The 21,583-nt window shown below is 35.5% G+C and overlaps 4 protein-coding genes and 2 long non-coding RNA genes across 10 annotated transcripts; all 6 read right to left on the reverse strand.

Annotated features, from left to right (window-relative positions):
* LOC145217857 (uncharacterized) lies at positions 1-4,000 on the reverse strand. Of its 4 annotated transcripts, XM_080085207.1 has the most exons (16): positions 3,834-4,000; positions 3,622-3,752; positions 3,280-3,382; positions 3,097-3,219; positions 2,818-2,981; positions 2,483-2,598; positions 2,352-2,410; positions 2,168-2,290; positions 1,783-1,918; positions 1,306-1,387; positions 1,182-1,236; positions 1,028-1,120; positions 839-915; positions 740-767; positions 617-670; positions 1-156 (listed from the first exon to the last, which is right to left on the reverse strand). In XM_080085207.1, exons 2-16 carry the CDS (start codon positions 3,663-3,665, stop codon positions 70-72), a joined length of 1,344 nt encoding a protein of 447 aa, XP_079941333.1. In that variant the 5' UTR covers positions 3,666-3,752; positions 3,834-4,000; the 3' UTR covers positions 1-69. The 4 variants fall into 4 exon arrangements, with proteins under 4 accessions (XP_079941333.1, XP_079941335.1, XP_079941334.1 ...); XM_080085209.1 differs by lacking the exon at positions 3,622-3,752 and having other exon boundaries at positions 3,834-3,999; XM_080085208.1 differs by lacking the exon at positions 3,834-4,000 and having other exon boundaries at positions 3,622-3,774.
* Positions 4,001-6,443: 2,443 nt separating this feature from the next.
* LOC145218633 (uncharacterized) lies at positions 6,444-8,944 on the reverse strand. The gene is made up of 4 exons (XR_013857679.1): positions 8,437-8,944; positions 7,140-7,880; positions 6,985-7,054; positions 6,444-6,636 (listed from the first exon to the last, which is right to left on the reverse strand). It is a non-coding gene; the product is annotated as an uncharacterized LOC145218633 (long non-coding RNA).
* A 1,784-nt stretch (positions 8,945-10,728) lies between these two features.
* On the reverse strand, positions 10,729-12,262 carry LOC145218393 (uncharacterized). Of its 2 annotated transcripts, XM_080085796.1 has the most exons (6): positions 12,101-12,262; positions 11,840-11,956; positions 11,747-11,771; positions 11,368-11,439; positions 11,107-11,176; positions 10,729-11,044 (listed from the first exon to the last, which is right to left on the reverse strand). In XM_080085796.1, exons 2-6 carry the CDS (start codon positions 11,950-11,952, stop codon positions 10,962-10,964), a joined length of 363 nt encoding a protein of 120 aa, XP_079941922.1. In that variant the 5' UTR covers positions 11,953-11,956; positions 12,101-12,262; the 3' UTR covers positions 10,729-10,961. The 2 variants fall into 2 exon arrangements, with proteins under 2 accessions (XP_079941922.1, XP_079941923.1); XM_080085797.1 differs by lacking the exon at positions 11,368-11,439.
* A 1,466-nt stretch (positions 12,263-13,728) lies between these two features.
* On the reverse strand, positions 13,729-14,564 carry LOC145219897 (uncharacterized). Its single transcript, XM_080087199.1, has 3 exons — positions 14,378-14,564; positions 13,901-14,025; positions 13,729-13,822 (listed from the first exon to the last, which is right to left on the reverse strand). Exons 1-3 carry the CDS (start codon positions 14,504-14,506, stop codon positions 13,729-13,731), a joined length of 348 nt encoding a protein of 115 aa, XP_079943325.1. The 5' UTR covers positions 14,507-14,564.
* Positions 14,565-15,026: 462 nt separating this feature from the next.
* Positions 15,027-16,071, reverse strand: LOC145218895 (uncharacterized). Its single transcript, XR_013857778.1, has 3 exons — positions 15,942-16,071; positions 15,608-15,677; positions 15,027-15,504 (listed from the first exon to the last, which is right to left on the reverse strand). It is a non-coding gene; the product is annotated as an uncharacterized LOC145218895 (long non-coding RNA).
* A 2,261-nt stretch (positions 16,072-18,332) lies between these two features.
* Positions 18,333-19,830, reverse strand: LOC145218432 (uncharacterized). The gene is made up of 6 exons (XM_080085838.1): positions 19,642-19,830; positions 19,284-19,402; positions 19,173-19,197; positions 18,938-19,009; positions 18,707-18,776; positions 18,333-18,619 (listed from the first exon to the last, which is right to left on the reverse strand). Exons 1-6 carry the CDS (start codon positions 19,753-19,755, stop codon positions 18,537-18,539), a joined length of 483 nt encoding a protein of 160 aa, XP_079941964.1. The 5' UTR covers positions 19,756-19,830; the 3' UTR covers positions 18,333-18,536.
* Positions 19,831-21,583: the final 1,753 nt, after the last annotated feature.

Raw genomic sequence — 21,583 nt, forward strand, 5'->3', positions numbered from 1 at the left:
CACAAGGAAAAATTTAATCAACAAAAAATCGTCGAATTCTGACATTTCATTAAACAAGCGAACTGCAAACTAACAAAAAGATATTTCTGTGCCATCCACATCAAAAAGATTGAAGAAATAATCATCGTCAGTCTCCGAACCATTTCCGATAATTTTCTGTGCCAAAACAGAAATAAAGTAAATGCAAAGAATGAAGGTATACAACCTAAACCCCACATAACAAAGTGACCCCATTTTGTCGCTAATGAACAACACTTACTATTCTGACCAGCATTTTAAAACTTGAAGGGAAGAATTTTCTTTAATTAGTTCATGTGGTTTGCAAATAGACATTAGCTCTGGGAATATAACCTGTGAAGTTGACAAATGGCCCAACTTTAAATCTACTGTGTAGTCTTTTCAAGAGAAATGAAAATGCTTGGAACTGTTAAGTGAAGATTTCGTCAATAAAGGTTGGGATTCACCGAGTTAATGTAACAGCATTGTTATGCCAAACAAAAACTTTGTCTATTTATTTGTCGGCACCTACACCTTACTGGGGGTTGCATTAGTTTTTCAAGAGTCATATTTGCATTGTCTTTTAGTAGCAAATAGTATTCTAAAAAACATTCCTTACTTTTGATGGTACCATTAGCAGACCAGGAGAGCAAATGGAAGTAGCTTCCTCTTTCTAAATACAAAAAAGTAGTAAATAAAGATTTACAGTTTTACTTTGACAAGTATCTTAGCGACATACAACCTGGTTGTTTTCAAGGTGCCTTTCGTTGCTGCAAAGCAAAGATATTTTTTAATTGCAAAGAATATGAAAACAATTGAAATCACACTTTAAAGCATCTACCTAAAGGGGTGCACTGCTCTGGATATGGACGCACCACTGCTTCCACAGTTCATCACAGTTTTTTGTTTTCGTCCTACCTGCAATTAAAGTGCATTTATTTTAAGTAAAGCTGCCGATACATGTACCAAAAGGCCAATAAGTTTCACAACTCATCCAATTGAAATTGAAATACAAAGGATTTTTACATACCCTTGGTTTTCTGGTCTTTCGGTTTGTCTTTTTTGTTTTGAAATTTTCTTTGTCATTAAAGTCCGTTGCATAACATTGGTAGTCATCATCAATCTAAACATTTGAAAAAGCATGTTATCTGACAGTGCAAAATAAATCCCTCAGCTAACACTACCTGTCCTGGAAAACTCCTTTCCTCGTTGAACTGATGCTGATACTTTGTGCTTTGTCTGGTTAAAGCATTTGTTATTGTTTAAAATTTTCTATCTGTTAAAAAATCATCTGGCTATACTTCACACCTGTGTTTAGGGGCATAGGGCACATAATCATGCTGTTTGGTCTCTGGATTTCTGTTATGTTTGCCGACAGAAGGTTGTTGCACTGGAAATACATAACATGTGCTCATATTTATGTAGAATTAAAAGGTGAAGTATAAGTAGTTGTTTAAAAAACTCGCTAGACAGACTGTTGCTATCATGAATATACAACAGGTATACATATGTTTGACACCCTTATGCTATAAACGAACAATGTTCTGGGCTATAGCTGTAAAATATTTGCCTAATGTTTTACACTGAATTGGCTTACACCTTTGCAGACCCAGTGGTGCCTTACTTATAATACAGTTTCAAAATTGAAAACCCTTTAAAAAAATACATGTGGTAAAGGGCTGCACCTAATGTTATGCACTGCCTCAAATTTAACCCACCAACAAACGGAACAACTTCTGGGCGAAGTTATAATAAAGCTACAGACTAGTAACCATATTACAGTACCTGTAGGTGAAAAACAGGTTTGGGATTCCTTAGCAGTAAAGATTCTTGGTGAATATTGAGTTGCCATTTCTGTGCAAATTGGTTTTTGGTTACAAAGATGCTCTTTTAGCACAAGAACATCTTGTCTCCAGCATTCCTTAACAACAAAGTCAGAACTGGTTACATCTTGACTAATACTAATGGGAATCTTGTTTATTACAACTGTAAAACATTGCATGTGAATTATGTTGACATTGTGAAGCATACTTTTCTATGAAAAGATTTAAAACATTAGGTATATTCAAGTACAAAAAAGCTAGGTCAACTTGAACATTTGCAATTCAGATTTCATCACTGTTTGCGCTATTACAGGGCTTATATAAAATTTTCCCTAACAGTTTAATACCTGTACAGCAGATACCATAGATGCCTCATGTTCTGCTATTGATTTTTGATGATTTTCAAACTGTTTTTCCAGAGCTTGTAATTTTTCCAAGCATGCTTCCAAGTTTGTGTCCAATTTTTTCATCTAAAACAAAACAACTCTACTTACAGGCATATTAAACTGTTTGCTTTTCAAGATAACATACCTGTATATTGTTATTTTCCACTAGTTTGTCAATAGAGATATCTTCAGCCAGTTTCTGAACTGTAGTTAAAGGAAAGATAAACAGAGAGGTGGTAGTGTATTTTAGTAATTGGAGTTTCTTATTGCACTTACATTTTGCTATCAAAGTTGCAGTCTGAGCTTCTTGTTTTTCATTCAATTGTGTAGCCATCATGTTTGCCTCTTCACAACATTGTTTAGCAGACAACAGAAAGTTTTGCAGCATTTCCCTGCACACAATAGCAAGTATGTCGTTTAAATGTTATTACATGAACAACCATTTCTATTGGATTCATCTTGCTTTGTGCTTTTATCCTGATGTATGGTTTTCATACCTTTATGGCCATAAATTACACTATTTCAGAGTGATTTATATGGCATAAAATTTAAATAGCATAAGATATATATAAGGATTGTGTTTAGGTTGACTTAAACTAATACAATCTAACCTTTCCTCTTTTTCTTTGGCAACCTTCTCAGCCTCTTCGATGTACTGTCTGTAATCAGGTTTCATGTCTGAATCCATGGAATAAAAACCTGATCGACTCCAGGGGGCATTTGGATTTCTCTTTGGTTTAAAGCTGGGTGCTCTTGGATTCCAACTACAGCTTTCCTGCAAGTAATAAAAAAGTTGAAGAAAACTGAACGGATATTGCACATGACAATCCATATTAACAGACTTTATTTTTATTCCAAAGTAAAAGGAAACGGTTCAATTGAAAAGAAACCTGTGATTGTGATGAAGGAAAATTTTGGGAATCATCCATCATTTGTGAATCGCTTGGTGTAGACAACTCACTGCTTATATTAAATGCCATTTGATCATTCATCTTTTTGGCCCTCTGTTCCTTCTGTACAAATAATTTTAGAATGAAAAATTCACCTCAAAATGTTTGTGCAAATTGTGTTACCCTTTTGCTTTGATACAATTGAAGAGTTTGGTTTGATGACTTGTAGCTGTTCCAGAATGAGCCTTTTCTAGACGAATTCATTTCAACGTTTGGCTGACCAACTCTATGATAAAACACATGAGCAATTTTGGATGAAAAGGAAGATGCATAAAGTGCGAGCAAAAACGTTTTTATGTTTGCAAAAGTTGTAAGAATGAATGTGGTATTATAAACTTTGTCTGCATTCATGAATGCATGAATTGTGCACAATGGAATGCACAACTTCATGCGTACGACTAATATTAGCAGTTATATATTTTAAAACAGCGGTTATCAGTTATAGTAATAGTAAAAGGCACTCACCCAAAGTTTGAATTAAAAAAGGAGTTAATTTTGCGCTGAGACATGACTCTTTTGATTTTACGTAACTTTAAACTATTTCCTGTAAACAGCAGCTAACTGTCTTTGCAGCAGTTGTCACGTGACCCAATCGTCTGTTCGGCAGAAAACAATAACAACAAATCCTCAAAGTTTTTGAATATCGTTTGATGTTTGTTGATGTCAAAAATATGTACCTTGCTTATCTCAATAGCAATCTTTCTTTATTGTTGAGATTTAACAAAAATCATTCTTCAGGCGTCATTTAAACATGTAGGATCTAATTTGGTGAAACGCATCAGGCTAATCAGTGCCGTCGCGTTTTGCTGGTGGCTGGTTTGCGGGCAAGTCGATCAGGCTACTGGCAACGAGCAATTTAACAGCAAAAACACTTTACGGAGTTGCTTGTGTGTGCTAAAGTTGAAGTTGTGATGGTTAAATCAATAAAAGTTATAGGTTAGGCTACTCTAAATAGATTGGTTAACCATGTGAGTTTGTAGTAGGCTGTGTTACAATTATGATGATAAATTTATGATTGGCATTTAACATGTAACAAGAAGTATGTCTGACACCACCAGGAAACATGTCATGGAATGTATCATGTGATTCTGGAAGAAAATCTCAACGGTTTCAAGGCAGGTTAGTAGTCTAGGCTACTTAAGCTCCACTAGGCTAGGGTAGGCTATATTAGGCCTTAGCCTTGCTAGCCTATGTGTTTTGAACGGAAAGTGAATTATTTTCATAACTCCGACATGGTGCGTACTGTGTTTAGATACATATACGCCTGACTGTAGTGCCGCCCCTAAACAAAACTTTTAGCTTTTAGCTGACTTTGCTGGTCCTACATACACAATTCTAACTAAAGCTGTAATGCACATTTTTAACTTCCAGTATCCACACAATGAAACCTGTTTTTAAAAGAGTTTTTTGGCGCTTGCTAATGTTTGCAGCCTTAGAGCTTCTATTTCATCCACGTTTTTTCGTGCTTTTTTAACTTGACTCCCATACGCAATCTGCCCTTTTTTGCAAACCATGTTACACAATTATTTAACCGCAGAGAAACTGTGGGTTCAGTTGTTAAATTATAAAGGTAGCCAAGTTTGACGCATGGGCGAAAGCGTATTTTATGAAACACATCTGGCTAATCAGCGTATTTTGCTGGAGGCCGGTTTACGGGCGTAGGCAAGGCTACAAAACATTTGCGACAGGGACTCAAGTCCAAAGCGTTTTTCAAGTTAATAGTTTCCCATGTGCGTGCAAGCAAGGCAGAAACTTTATGGCAATCCTGCTTGTCCTGAAGCAGCACGACATACCAATGATGAAATTACGGCGTTTGATAAGTTACTGTATTATGTTTTTGTTAGGGTGATCGATATGATTGGCACTAAACTTGGAAAAGAAAGTGCGACTGACCGACGCCAGAAGCAGGAAATTGTTAGGATAAGATAAAGTATACGAGAACAGGAATTTAGAAATAAGTTAACCTTTTTATGTTAGCTAATAAGTGCTCATTTGTACATGTCAAAAGCTGCATGGTTTGTCATGCCTTTCCTTTAATAATTAGTAGTCCTAATCAATATTTTAACATATGCCTACTGTATTTTGGAACCATAGCTAATAAATATACTTTGGAACACTTTTAGCCGAATTTTCGTGCGTAACCTATTAATGCATTGAAATCAGCGTGTATGCTACCTAATACACGAAAGGCCTTAATATATAACGAATGTTTTTACCCGTCGCAACTCGACGATTCTTACAACTTGTCTTTGCCCTCAGTCGGCTATCGTTGCCATGGCAACGAGGAACGACGTGAAGGAGATAAACATGGCAGATTGGGAGGAAGGAACACCAAAAGCAGAAACCAATAAAAGTTATTCTTCGGTAAGTTTTGTAACTGTTTAATTTCCTTCGGCCATCGTACTTTGTAAGCTGGCTTATCTTCCAGGCCAGTGGTTCTTAACCGAGGTTCGATCGAACCCCAGGGGTTCAATATACTCGTTTTTGTCAAAGTTTATGGTATATAGTCGCTAAAAACGGCAATTTGTATTCGCTCAATATCAAAACACTGGAAGGTTAAACTTAGGCAGGGGTGTTTTAAACTGCTCTAAACAGTTTTTGTGGTATTAAAAAGAGTATTACCAGCCTAATAACCATATGTGTCAGACATTTTGTACGCCTATTGTATGCCAACAATACAGGTACCACAATATAGATTATGACATCATAAACACTTAAGACTGATCTCCTCGCTGTGCAGCTCAATCTATGCACCGAGCTAGAGATTAGTTTGGTTTTTTGGGCGTTATTAGATGGTAAATACATGATATAAACCAAGTATTTTAAAACAAAAATAACCAGGCGAATGGCGGCCGTTGGTGAAATAAGAATCTGCGGCGTGGCCGTCCCAGCAAAATGGTTGTGCAACCCTGCACTAAGGTTTTATGTTCTTTTTTTGGCGTAACAAAGAGCATTGGTCGCATTGTTCGCATGCAGAAAAACAACGAAATTTTGTTGGCAGCAAAAATATATTACTTCATCTTTTTCATGTTTGTGTACATGCAGATGCTAAAAATCCAATGCTTCATTTTGGTAAAAACTAAAAATTGCCGTGAAACAAGTTGCTTGTATTATGATGTCAGAATTTAACAAAATGACAACAGTAACTGTTGCCACTACCATTGAACAAAAACTAATTATGACCCACCAAACCATCCCACCTGAAGATTTTCTAGTCTGTGCCGTGCCATATGGGAATGCTTGGGAAACCGGCTTGATTCAGCATCACGCTTTTAATAGGCCTGGCATACTACTATTTACAGTTTAATACACATTATATTCCACATGATAACTGAATATATATTGCTATACTGAGTATGTGAAAACGTTACATTTTAAACATTAAAAAAAAACTGTAATATAAGGGTCAAGGTAATTTCCAACGCATTGATTCTGTGTCCATCAGTTCAGAGTATTCCAGCGTCTGTTTTTGTATAGCCACTGCAATCAAATATAAAAATTAACCCTAACGTACGTCCTTTTTTGGTAACATGTCCTTCTTTTAACGAAAAGTAACTTGCCCCCCGAGGACAAAAAATAAGCCCAATTACCGTTCTTTAGTGGCATTTTTATCATTACAACTATTAGGCAAATTAAACCATTCAAAATGCATAGATAACTCACACTTACGCGAGTTTCATTAATGTTTACTGACATTAACTTTATCTCAACTGGGCGATTTAAACTGACAATTTTAGGGTATATATATATGTGTGCTCTTTTTAGTAAAAAAATATGGGCGTAGAATAAGAAGATGAACAGAAAATTGTAAAAAGGTCTCTGACTTACATTTCAAGAATTCCACTCTTGCTTCTAGGCGTTCTACCTCGCTCTTAAAGTTTTCGGCCTTTTCTGCAGCCTAAAAAATGTCGTAAAACTTGAAGTAAAAGCTGATGCAAAACTTTCCTAATTTAATCATTTTCAATGGTTGGAAATAATATTACCTCGCTGTATACTACTTTTGTCATTTTTCAACTCCTTTTCCGTGTTTATTAATTCCATCCGTTTTATATCCCGCTAGATATGTTGAAAACATAGGCACAGCATTACTTTACACGGGGGTATCAAACTTAAATCTATTTGTTGGCCATCGTGTATGTAGTATCTATGTTTTACATTACAGCAAACGTTGCAGCAAAACGCATTATATAGAAATCTAGATAAAGTATAGTTTTCGTGTTATTTGCATCGACAAAAAATTGTGGTGTTAAGATAACCAACCGACAAGCAAAAAAATAGTAAAATACAACACAACAAAAGAACTAGCTTTCGCTATCACGATTTTTCGAAAATAATGACAAATGTGATGCAAAATCTGATTCTCAAAAAATAAAGGCTATCCAACACGAAGACATTGCACCCATTGTCAGCTGTATCTGCTTATTATATGCACATTCATTTAAAAATCCAGAACTTAACTTTTTTAAATACTTTGCCTCAAAAAACGGAAAGCTGCGTGTTTGAGACCCCATGCTTTAGGAAATATGTTGTTAGGTTTTGTATTAAACCAGTGTTTTCCTTATTTGTTTTGTGATTTTATTTTTTACGACTTCCCGACTTGTTTGCAAATGTTGACGCCGACGCTGAGAAACAATTGGTTTAAACCGAATCATTGTTCCGTGAGTTTCCCTGGTTGAGATAACATAACTTGCCTGTCCGGCTCCAGTTCGAAATCCATCGTTGCACTAAAAAAGTAAAGAACTCTTTAGTTTGGGTTCAATCGCACCACGTCAAACCAATGGCCTAAAACCTTTAAAAATTTTGTTGAAAGCTTTTGGCGGTTCCGGCGAATTTTTTTTACAGATCACTAATTAAGGGGCCTCGACCCCAGATTGGGAGCCGCTGGTTTAGACATTAAATTAAAAGATGTATATTAGAATATATCACAGTACGTCAGGCCCATTGAAGGCGTTATACCGAATCAAGCCGTTCGTCCAATATTTCACCATATGGCAAGTAATATCTAACCTGCGATGGGATTCGAAACCATGACAGGGGTCTTTTCCGGACTCGCACGCTAACAACTGAGCTACACAGGCTCGGTGGTGAACCTGCCGAAAGTCGAATCACAAACACCGTTGCCTGCCTCGCATGCTGCACATGTCAGCCTTGTAGCAGGGTATCGCCAGTTCGACCATTGATAAGCGTGCCGTGACCGCTTGTCTGTACATGAACGCTTCAGGGCTGATCTCAGTATGAATGTATTCATCTTATACACCTTGAAACTTAACAACAACTTACAAATCGGTGACACCTCTGTCTCCATTTTTCTGCCTGTTCAGCTTGTTTGCCAATTTATCCCATCATCGGCAACTTTTCCACCCATCTGACGTAAAAAAGATTATATTAGGGGCATGTTAATCGCGGACCTTGCTACAATTGCACCGAGGGTTGGAATGGGATTACAACCTAATTAATTAGGTACAGTGGTAATAAAAAACAAACAAATAGTAATTAAAAAAATACAATGGAATCTCTTTTGCTGGTCTTGCTGTTCAAACTGCCGTTGTAGTTCTCGAAGTTTTATTTATTTTACTGCAGCTGCATTGGTGTGTTCATGTATGTCTTTCTGTAGGGCCAGCAACCTCCTTTTAATTTCCTCCATTTTGCAAATTAAACCTACAGTAGTCGAGCCAAAAGATTTTGCATTTACCCTGTTTCATTGTGACACAACAACAAAACCTTTTTTAAGGTATTGGGTAAGATTGCCTTTCGGTAAAAAGTAAAACGATGACACCCTAAACCAAAAAACAAACATCCCCAACATTGGATAAAACTTACAAGTTTTGTTCATTATTATCGGTTAAGAATCCCTGTTCTAAACCGTTGGATGATAATTTATTTTTGCTGCACACTTTCAAATATCTAAGGCACATTTGATTGTCGTGTGCAGGGGCACAGAAATTTGAAAACGTTTCCATATGGCGCCTTTTTTGTGCACTCTTTCGCAAAAAAAACCTTTTTCTGCGTTTATATATAATCAATTATCACCTGTCAACAAACATTCATTTGTTAACTTAAACTGCTGCCAAACAACAGATTTGTAAAAAAAATACTTTGCCACTTTCTACGACACAGACCTGTATTCCGTGTCAGGTTTTTCCGATTCGTGTCGGATTTGTTTTTATTTCGAAAGAAAAACAGGACACGGACTGTCCCGAGTGCACCATTTGCCCCCGCATACCCCCACGTTAAATAAATTTGTTGCATACAGCCGTAAACTCTATAGAGATTTATATGTAGGCCTAACTGTCTGTCAGATTGATTTATTCGATAAACTGTTTTAATTTTTTTTGGTTGGGAAATTATTATCTTTTTTCGGTTATTACACATAGGCAAATATCATAGCATATAATCAGGGTTGCCATACCGTTCTTATTTCTAAGATTTGTCCTTATTTTGAAAGGCTTTGTCTTAGAAAAGTTTATTGTCCTTATTTCTAAGAATTGTCCTTATTTTTGACCTGAGTCCTTCTTTTGTCTTATTTTCAACAATTACTGTTTCAATTCCTGCTACAAATGAAAGTAAACCTAGACCTGAGCTGTTGTGCGATGCACAAAGTATTTTCTACGAACAAGAAGTAACTGAATCTGATTGTTTCTGCCCAAATATTGCATATGATATGCCACGGTTCGTATAAATGCAAAGATTTGATCAAGAACATTTGTTTTATTTCGTATGAAAATTTAATTTTTCGGTTGTCCTTATTTTTGGTTTCAAGTCGATGGCAACCCTGCATATAGTTATTGGCAAAATACGTTTGCGCTGTTCTCAATTTGCCTATATTAGCTGCTAACATTGTCGGTTTTGAATGTGACCACGTTTTTTTATGTCGTTCTATTTCATTGCAATTTACAATTACTTCGTCCCACTTAGGCGTGAATCGTACAACATACTAAGTGCATTCAAAGTTTATTGGGATTAATTATGAAATTATCAGAAGGGCGTTTAGATTTAGGTAATTTATTATAGTTCAATCAGTTTTGTTGCATTTGTTGCATAATTATTACGTCACATGTGCTCTGTGGCGCCCCCGGGTGCTTTCTGTAAGTAGCGATACTCGACGTGGCAAGGAATGCACGTAGTAGTCGTGATTTGGTCGTTGTGCAAGACAGATGTGATTTTCCTAACTGGATTTTATATGCCGGTTTTATATTGCCAATAACGATTGCAACAACTGTTAACTGCAGGTCCATACCGAACTGAAAAGGCGCGTTACACATTTTTATGGGCTGCATCTCGTACCTACCTTAACAAGGTCATCTTTAAACAATGAATGCTTAGATATTAAACAGCATGATAAAATGTTTTAAGTCATTGTTTGTGTAGCCGAATGTTTGTAATAGCAAAACCGTTTTCCCACCAGATACTTCTATACTTATGGATGTAAATATTGTAACATTTAACCAAATATTTAATTTTCAGACTAGCTTTGCAACACACCCGCCCACTCTACATGCAAATTACAGTTAAGGTCTCAAGTGCTTCAGGGCTTGTCATGGAATTGCGAGCAACGAACATGCAGGAGGTTGGTCGGTTTCAATGTAGTTTATTTGTAAGGCACGTTACAACGATCATCGTTTGTTTCAGAATGCTTGCTAAGTCTAGGTCGCCATTCACTGGTTTTGAAATCAATTACAATTATAATTGTAACATGTATTGGAACAGATTGAGGTAAAACGTAAATCTGCGTACGAGTTGCCATTACTAACTATATGCAAACAACTGTATAATTTTAGCAAATTTATGTTTTAAACACGTCGTATCTATAACTCGTTCAATTCAGCTAGTGTCGAATCCAGCTCTCCCTTTGCCTTGTTGTGTTCCTCTATGACCGCTTCGAGATTAACTAAACGTAAACAATATTTACAGTTTTATTTATTTTATCACATATTAGCTGTATTTATTTACTTTTTATTTCACCAATCTCCTCTTGTAGATTTTTCACCTCTCTTTTAAAACATTCAGCCTGTTCTTCGGTCTAAAAAAACATGTTTGAAGCAAGGATAATTTAAAAAACATGTCGCGAGAAAAACGTGTTGAATTAGGCTGAAAACAAGTAGTTTAATGTCCGCGGAACGTTGTACGTTTGGTAGTGTTTAGTATTAGGCAAATCGAACTGCAGAAAACATCACTTTTTTCATGCGTTACGTCACTGCGATAACCGCAAACCTTGTGGTATTTTTCTTCCATTGCCTCTAAACTTCTTTCTTGGGTTTCCAGGTCGTTTTCCAGCGACGCAATCTGTATGTTTCACAATCAATTTTAACTCCATGATAAAAGCACAAAGAATCTTGTTTGCGGCTGTTTCTCATTAAAATAAGACAAAATACAAAACACTTAAAATCTTCTGCTTATCATGTTGTGGTTTTTTTTTTTGAATACATTGCGTCAATGCATACAAATAACGTTCTCGTTCATAAGCTGTTCGAATATCTCAATGGCTTAAGCACATTGGTTGCCAAATCACTTCATCGTCTACTGCGTTTTAAAGTACTAAATGGTGCAAAACTTAAAACCAAGAGCTCTTGTTATAGTAGACAGGCCTTACCTCTTCGTTGCCGGTTTCGTTCCGACTACAAAAAAGAACAACGTAAGATTCTTAGAATCAGTATCATTGGTAACGAATATATCAAAAACTCACTCATCTATGTTTTGTCTTGCAACCTTTAGTAGTTCTCTTGCCCGACCTTCCAACTCTATATTTTGTTGTTCCAGTGACACTATGCGGCGAGATTTAAATTCACCGTTAAACATCTGCCTAATGTAAAACAAACAATTGAGGTTAAACTTGTATCCAACCTTTAAAGGCGAGATTATAACCCAGTTATTGAAGTACAGTTGGCTCACAACTAAACGACGTCTTTTTGTAAATTGATCGTTTATGTTCGGTATTTTTTCTTACTTTGTCTACTTGACGTCGAAGCTCTCTTAATTCTTCTTTAAGACCAGCATTAGCCGCAGTTTTTCCCGCTATTTCAGAATTCAAGTTTATTATCCTTTTTCTTATCGTCTCCATGTCGTATATTATTACTAGCAATACTAGAGCAGAAAATGTACTGTCTGTTCCCATGTAATATGAATATGTTTCCATGTAATATGAATATGTTTCCATGTAATATGCAATGGCCAAGCGGATGCGTATGGTGTGTTTTCTGTTTTACCCCGTTTCGTGCATCCTCTGGTAAAAGTCTGTTTCCCGCGTACAATCAATCATCTCCCTTTGTCATCTTACGTATATTGGTAATTTAGAGCAGTTGTCAAACCAGAGCTATAAGTTTGACCAGCAGGCTTTTCGGGTCGTGTTCGCGTTTAAAAAAAAATTGACTGAATTTGGTCTAGCTTTATATGTCATAAAACGGTGCCCGATCTTCTTTGCACTATGGACGTTCTCACATGTTCTACAGCCGGACAAATTACACCTTATGTAAGTTAACTTTGATTCAATAAGACGGACCAGCGCGACCACTGTAAACATTTGAACCGCTTTTTAGGCTTACGCTTTCTGATCCCTTACAGCAGTGGTCGGCAACCGCCGGCCCGCGGCCCAGTACCGGTCCGCGAGGAGTTCGTTACCAGTCCGTATAATTATTCAGGTTAAATGCTATAAAACATTTTGCCTATGTATCCCGGGGATGATAAACTAGTTTAAGCGTTTTTATTGCTAAATATTTGTAGTTTTTTAAAGACCGGTCCGCGATAAAATTTCGCTTTCAAAAACGGTCCGCAGTGCAAAAAAGCTTGCCGACCCCTGCCTTACAGCAACTCCTACGCCCAAAACTTTTGACGATGTTAACCTTATATTTCAGGGGACAATTTTTATGCTACTCAAAAAAGCATCGGACACCATTTTTCTTTTTCTTTATTTGAGGTTGTTTATTAAGGCAACTTGTTGCAAAGTTTAAAACGTAAAAAAGGCAAGCAATGCGCATTTATACAACATGGTCCATGTGGGACACACAAAAAACGCGGGTGTGACCGTTTCCGAATATATCTAATACCATACTTGCAATTATATGCGATGAAGTAAGTGTCCTGTTTTTGATGACTAAAATACCATAAGTTGATTGAGAGTTTGATAGACATCAAAACGTATGTTATGTAAACTGAGTTAAATTCAAAAGTGTTGCTTACCTTTTAACACTTTCATCTTTTGTTGAAGGTCTGTTGCATCTTTTTCAAAATTTTCGGCTTTTTGCACAACCTACCAAAAGTGTGTTGGACTATGTGTAAGTTTCAAGGGTGTCTCAAATGTATTGTTTACTGTTATCGACTGGGTAAAGTTTGTTTTTTGTGCTTGTAATGCAAACTTTATTTGACACAACTTTTATACCTGATTGTATTTTTCTTCAAAATTTGCCAAGCGGCTCGTGCTGCTTTCTAACTCAATTTGGAGTAATTCAACCTATATACGTAAAGTATTTGTCAACAAGTTTGTGGCTTTTTACACAAAATCAGGAGTAATCTTTGCCGTTATTTGAAATCTTGTATGGTTAAGAACATTATTTATACATTATCTCCGATGGACAAAATTTAACTTAGGTTGTAGTAGAAGTTAAAACAGACTTTCTTGGCTGCTAACGTCATTGGAGAAGAACTTGCCTTTTTGTTGTGGATCAGGTTTTCGCTAAAAATAAGAATTTACGTTACGCATTATCGTTTGGGTTAGTTTTACAAATATGAGTTTACATATAATAAAACTTACGCTTCTATATTTTCATTATTTCTTTCTGCAATTTTTTTCAGATACATTACTCGATTTTCCCATTCCAAGATGTCTTGTTCCAAAGAAATTATGCGACGAACTTTCGATTGATCGTCTACTTTCACCTGATGACAAAAACCAAAAGAACACAATTTCAGTTACCTTGGTAAGTTTTTTTTTTACTTCAACAAGGGCGTAATCATAGCGTTATCTGTTTCACTGCAATTTTTACATTAGATGAAGCCCATTATTCTAACCTATATAAGTACAAAGTTGTACTACGGCCCAAGCTTTCGAGTTGGGTTCGAAATTACGAATTCTTATATCGCAGCTAATTCGGGGCTGACTTCAAGTTTAGTCTCATTCGTGTTGAATTTTACCAACTTTCTGGTCAAGTTTGGGTTATGTTTTTAGAAAATTTAGGATCGGTCGGTTTTCAGAGACTAGTGTAGTTACATGGCGCTGTGTTTCTTATACCTTGTCTGCTTTCTTTTGTAGTTCTCCTATTAGATTTTTCATTTTTGCAATTGATTCATCTTTCTCTGCACTCAATTGGGCCAATCTCGCGAAGTCTGCTTTCACTCTTGGAAGCTTCTGTCCATCCATTTTGCTAATTTAAATAAGGAATGAATATACAGTTACCCTTTTGAGAGTCTACTGTAAATTGTTATGATACTCTAACAAAGGTGTAATAAGATCCGTTTATGTTTTTTCTGGCCTTGTTTCTGTGCTTCCACCAACAAAGAACTGTTTCCTGTTTAATATGATTCATTGACTTTTGGCAACACACATACCAGGCGACCTTTTTTTAGACGGAACGGTTTTTGTATATATGACTGTACTTTCGTAGGTTTTGCTTACAATAGGCCTGCTGTAGTGCTTTTGCTTCTCAATCTTTCATCACATCTACACTGCACCCATTCGCAAAATATTCACCGCAAAGTTTTCCACAACGACAATCTGCCTTATCAAGAGCGTATGTTTATTCGGAGATGCGCTGTCTCAAAATGTACCTCGTCAAGCAGCATACCTTCTGCTAAATGCTGATTACAAACAACTAACATATATGGACTAAACGTCACAATACTCAGCGGTCGTTTTTTGATTTCTTGTTAGTAACCAGCATAATAATACGATCACAAACCATTCAACAATTTGTTTTGCAAAAATGGGAACACAATATCATATAAAACGCAAACACTAAATAATTGGTCATCACATAATTTTTACATCATAGGCCTAATGTAAGGAATACATGAAAACTGCGTGAAAAGTAGCTATATAAAATTAACTGTCCAATATAGGTATAGGGAGGTTTATTAATTATAGTCGTTTCGACCAAAACAATACCCTACAGTTGTAATATTGTTCTTGTCTATGATACTTTCCAGCTTCGCCTCTTGTGAAAGTAAAACTATACAGGTGTTGGCATTTCTGATTATGTAAGACTGGCTTTATAGAAAATACACTAAATCAGCGTTAACGTGGAAAGGATGTAAGCATCGGCGGACGAATGTTGCCTTGTCGGTCATTGAGTTCTTTTAGTGCCTCATCCAGCTGTTGTTTTGCCTCGTTATATTGATCTTCAGTCGTTTTAATGTCACCTAAAAGTGAACATACAATTGGATTAACCCCTTTTACTCATTGGATTTAGCACAATTGTGCATATAAGTTAAAGACTGAGGTATAGGAGGAAGTCGCACTAACTTTCCAACGCTGTCACGTCGTATTGTAGTCGTTTCACCTCGTTTTCGAAATCTTTGGCTTGTTTTGTAGCCTCAAAACATAATATTTCTTAAAAACGTAGACTTGTGTTATTGTAACAAGATTTAGCGGCTTGATTTTTTTGTTAATTTAATTTTATCAAGGAAAACGTTTTTTTTAGCTGAGATCGATTGCAGAAACAGTTACATAATGGGAAAATCGGTTGCAAAAAATAACAAAATGTGTTAAACACTTATTTGTTAATGACTACCAGGACAGGGGTTGAAAAAATAATGACTTTATAAAATCGCCCTTTGTACTTTTACCAGTCATATACCTGATCATATCTTTCTTCTATTTCCGTCAAGCGACTCGTTGCGCTTTCTACTTCAATCCCCAGAAATGCAATCTGGATATTTGTCAAACACTATAATTGCTTACTACAAAAACCTACGTTGTTTTGAATAAGCTTAGTAAAGTAAAAAGCCCACTAATATATTAGTTGGGCTTCAATTTTGTCTTAACTAAACGAAACATTTAGGCTATTTGAAAGATTCGTTTTTTACCAGTATTAAGCTTTGTATTACTCATTGATGAAACTTTTGCTTAAATTCCTATTGCGAGTTTAATTATATCATACCGTTGATGTCTTTACTAAACTAGCAAACTTCAATGAATTGGTCATACTTGACAATTTTGCTTCGCGCAACCCGTTAACTATATGCAACCGCGGTTGACTCTATAACTGTGATTAGAATCAAACAAACTTTCTGAATGGCTTTAAACTTGATTCTATTTATTTTTATTTATTTCTTAGAACTGAGGATGCCATTAAATCGACGAAGTCGATATAATCTTACAATACATTGCAAAACAAAAAATACAGATTTAAGTCTATACTGAAAGTTTTACTTTACTATTAATTCTATTGGTTCAGAACGCAAAACTTGTCTGTTGGTCGTGGTTCCGGTTAGCACTGAAAGAATATTTGATGTTAGTTTGGTCTCAAATGCAGTTGTCTCATTCAGCAAACAAACATGAGTAACAAATGAAATTCACCATTTTGATAACATATTAGCTTACTTATGTTTGATTGTTTTCCTCGTCTATAACATTTTTATACAGATCTACTTGACTGTTTAACTCCTCAATTTTTTCTTCCAGTGGCTCTATGTGATCAATTTTAACTTGGTCTTCTGCTTCCATCTGATAAAAAAAAACGATTTTAGTTGACCTTATGTATCATAGTTACTTGAAGGGGCACATTCATAAGTATTTGTATTTCGTCGCAGGTTGCAGTTAGCAAATACGGTCACAATAGGTATAGATTTTACAGGGTTACCGGACGTCCGGAATTTCAAGGACATGTCTGGAATTTGGGCGTTCTGTGCCCGGAACAATTTTCAAATACACTCTTAATGTCCGGAATTGTAGCGTCTAGTAGCCTAACTAACCTACAGTAGTTTTCACAACTATTTTTAGGGGGTACTGAAAGGTTTAGGTTATAACTGTTATCTGTGCTGATTTTGATTTTGATTTACGATACACCCTCCTGTGTACATTCATGCAAAATAACGCATCTTGAAAGGACCGGATTTTATAAAACTTTGTTTTGTAACATATTTAGAAACAAACCTGCGCTTTTTTATCTCTGGTAGTAAAGATATTTTATCAAAAATGGCACTGTTTGGGTTGGTACGCGTAACATTGTAACGCAACTTTTGTTTCGCCAAAGATATTTATTGAAACCGTCCGGAATTTTACTCACGCACATACGGTAACCCTAATATAGAACTGTATTAGACAATGAAATTTAGGCTAGTAAATTCTTTGGTACATTCAATACTTAAATAGATATTAAGGCACGTTATTAGGCGTATTCTTACACCGTCAATTTGTTGTTGTGCTTGCTGCAGTTCTTGAAAGTTCTTTTGTCTTGTCTGATAATTGCTTCATCTTTTTGCTTCATCTGTCTTGTCTTTTGTCTTATATTTGATCTTTCAGCAATTGCTTCATCTTTTTAATTTGATCCATTATTAAATTTAAAATAAGTAGTTTGCTAAGAAGAAAATCACTTCCTGGTGCACCTTGTAACAACGTATTATATTCTTTCCAAACAACATGCATTAGTGTAAAGCCCTATTTTAAGTACTGTTTCCTGCGCATTATTCATTGCCTTATGTCAACATACCTAAAACTGTAGCCAGAAAAGCTTGAACAGAAATGTTTGAAATAAAATCACATGCACCACACAGCGTTACGTTTATATAGCCTACACCAAGCATGTATACTCAGAAAAAAGGCTTAATTTTCCTGCTACTAGCGCCAGTTTAAACCGTTATGCTGACGTTGTAATTCTCAATAATGTATTTAGTTAAACCAGCATTGTATCTAAATCTTTTGTTTGCAAAACAGTTCAATGTATAATGAGGAAAATAACGGCTCAAATAGATTGAAAAACCGACATGCTTTATTAATCCAACGTTTTGACAAATGCTGATGTCATTATCAGTGATATGAGGGGGCACATCAGTTACACCAGTTTACACAGAGATTGATAAAATGTTGCGAAACTATAGAGTAGCGTAAAAACAATGTTCTAAAGTCTTATATAATGCTTCGATAATCCTCGTTTGAACCGGCCTTATCCTGACGAGAAATATATTGACTGTTCTGTGGGAGGTTTATTTTCTGTCAATGTTGCTGAAAGGAATTCACTCTTTGGTAATTAAACTTTTACACATATCACAACATTTTATTTGCAAAGACGCAGAAATCACAATCAATGCTCTCAAATGATTTTCAGATATCGCACAATATAACCTGTTTGAGCTGCTTTGAAACAATGTTTCTATACATATTGTAGGATAAGTATTATATATTATATAGTTACATTAATGTATAGAACGCTTTAGTTTTGAACATATAATTTCTATATGTCTGTAAGTTCCATCAGTGTCTTCTCCATCTCTTGCTTTATCTTGTCATACTTGTCTTGGGCTATTTCCAAGTCCACTAAATGTAAAAAAAGTTTCACCAGCGATTAAATGAGATCAATGGACTGGCTTTTATCACAGCAGATATAACTGGAATGTCGCTTACTTTCCAACGTTTCGTTTTCCCATTGTAGACGTTTTATTTCTCTTTCAGCATTTTCGGCTTGATCCAAAGCCTGACAAGTACATAGGTATAGCGTTGCGTATAAGTTCGATGAAAAAATAATAAAATCTCAGATAAATTGATCGCTGTGCTTTGATCGCAAATTTTTGAAAAAAAACGCGAAATTACCCTTTTTAATGCATAAAATAGTTGTTCGAAATATATATTTGTTACCTCTTTGTATTTTTCTCCCATTTCTTCCAAACGTCTTTGCGCGCTTTTATAATCGGTTTCCAACATTGCGATCTGTATGTTTTGCAATTATTAAGGCACATTTTCTAATTGCTGTAAAAATTTGTGCTTGATTTTGCTTTACTTAAAATAAGTGGAGAAAAAAAACAAATTGGTCTGGCTTTGTATGTGTTATGGGGTCCAAAAAAGAACACTGGTTAAGAACAACAGGACTTACCTTTCTGTCGTAAATCTGGTTTGTCCTGGAAAAAATATATTCGAGATAGTAAAAGCCTATAGTCACAAATTAAGCTAAAAACATGCTTAGAAGCAAATTGATAAAACTTACGCTGTGTCGTTTGTATCGTTAGCAACAGTGTTTAGCTTTGCTATTCGATTTTCCAACTCTTCGATTTCGCGTTCCTGCGAGGCTATCCGACGAAGTTTAGATTGATCATTTATTCCCTCCTATTAAACAAAAGCGATTGCGGTTAACGTTGTACAGTATATTATAGATCGAAATATACTACTGCAGGGTTTGACATTTTTGTGTCGTTTTTTAAAAAGCCGTTATAAAGAGCATACTTAAAAACCATAAGCAACCATAAGCATAATAGACATCAACAACATCAACAACAGCAACAACAAAACTTAGTTTGTAATTCTAAAACTTTTTATGCAAGATATAATACGCTGTTTTATCTTACGTTGTCGATTTGTTCTCGTAGTTTTCGTAGTTCGCTTTTAAGTTTTGCATTTTCTGCATCTTTTTCTGCTATTTCATTTTTCATATTGCCCATCTTCTTTCTTATTGCCTCCATTTTGCAAATTAAAACTAACGATAAGTTAAGCAAATTGCTGCAACTCCTATGGGTTTCTATGTAATGTGAATTGTAATACCAACGCGTTTACATCTGATGGTTAAAAATACCGCATTTTTTTGCCAGCTGTTTTCGTGCATCCTCTGGCAAAAATTTGTTTCCTGTGTATAATAACTCATACTCTTCTGTCATAAACCATGCATTTTTAATCTGAAACATTTACCAAGCAAAAAAAAAAATTAAAAACAACTGCCTCTACGAAAATATGGAGCAATCGCTGTAATAATTGCACAGTACTTGCACGGTTTAGTACATATCACATAGCAAACGCGAATTTGGCCTATATCATTGAGGTTGATGCAGTTATGAAAAGCAAACCAAAACGTCTGCGCAATGTCAGATGTATGATTGTTTAACCATTTATAAATTAATGTGAATTTTAATAGAACTTGTCATGGAAACTTGTTAGTTTAAGAACTCTCGTAGGATCCTGATTGTATTTTGCTGCAATTCCTTTTGGTGTTTGTTAATCTGTTTTCCATCAAAGCAACCTAAACAATTGTAAATAATAGGACAAAATAACTAAGCTATACAAAGTACGAGACTTTTTTGTTTTAACAATTTCTACTAGAGCCTGTTCAAACCTTTAATGTTCTCAACACTGCAATTCTTAGTGTTGTATTTAGTTAAACCAGTGTTTCAAAATTATTTGCTTGCAGGCGTTTGCAAAACAGTCCTGATGTATTGCTTTGAGGATACGCGTTTTAACTGGTTTAACCCTTACGAGGAACATGCCTGTTGTGTGGAAGTTTTACTTGACGTTTCACACACTTGTTAAACTTTTACACAAGTCACAATCTTTTATTTGCAAGGTTACAGATCAGAAGCAATGCTTAAATGATTTTGTTACAGTTGAAGCTGTGTGGGCTGCACCAGAACAAAATATTGATTGTTCTCTAGATATAGTATAACAATTGTTATACATTTCTTGAAGTTCCATCAGTGCATTGTCCACATCTTGCTTTACCGTGTTAAAATACTTATCTTCGGTTGCTTCCAAGTCAACTAAATGTAAAAAATACTGGTTATTTAAAACGTGTTTGTAGAGGATTTATCACAGCAGATTGTAATCTATAACTTGGGATATCGCTTACTTTTCAACGTTTCTCTTTTCTTTTGCAGGCGTGTTATTTCTCTTTCAGCATTTTCAGCGTGTTCCTGAGCCAACACGTATTTATATATAGCGCTGGATTAGTTCGTTGAAACATACTATAAGATACTTTAACCATTACGCTTTAATTAAGATATAGTATAAAAAATCAAAATCGATTTTCAGCATTAGGACCAGCAATTTTGGCAAATTTTAACTTGTGACAAATCCTGTTTTCTGCGATTAATTTAAATGTAGTTAAGTAATATAAAACGGTCGGACATTACTTTAATGCTCGGTTTAAAGACCTAGACTATGCTGATTTATGTATTTGTTTAGAGAACAAACTTACTTTTTTGTCGTGGTTCTGGTTTGCACTGAAAAACATAAATTCTTATAGTTGGGGAATAATCATTATTGATTCACACTTAAAACACATTTTATAGAAGAATTTTATCCGCTATCCAGAAACTTACGTTGTTTCGTTTTTATCGTTTTTAAGTATTCCAATTTTCAACTCTTTGATTTCGCGTACCGGAGATGTAATCCGACGAAGTTTAGATGGACCTTTTATTTCCATCTATTATACAAACGCAATGGTGAATTACGTCATAAAGTACATAGACTAATGCATGTTACTTAATGAAGGGTTTGACATTTTTATGGTTTTAGTTTAAA

The sequence above is a fragment of the Phallusia mammillata genome, chromosome 3, assembly GCF_965637545.1.
Source record: "Phallusia mammillata chromosome 3, kaPhaMamm4.hap1.1, whole genome shotgun sequence".
Taxonomy (NCBI): Eukaryota; Metazoa; Chordata; class Ascidiacea; order Phlebobranchia; family Ascidiidae; genus Phallusia; species Phallusia mammillata.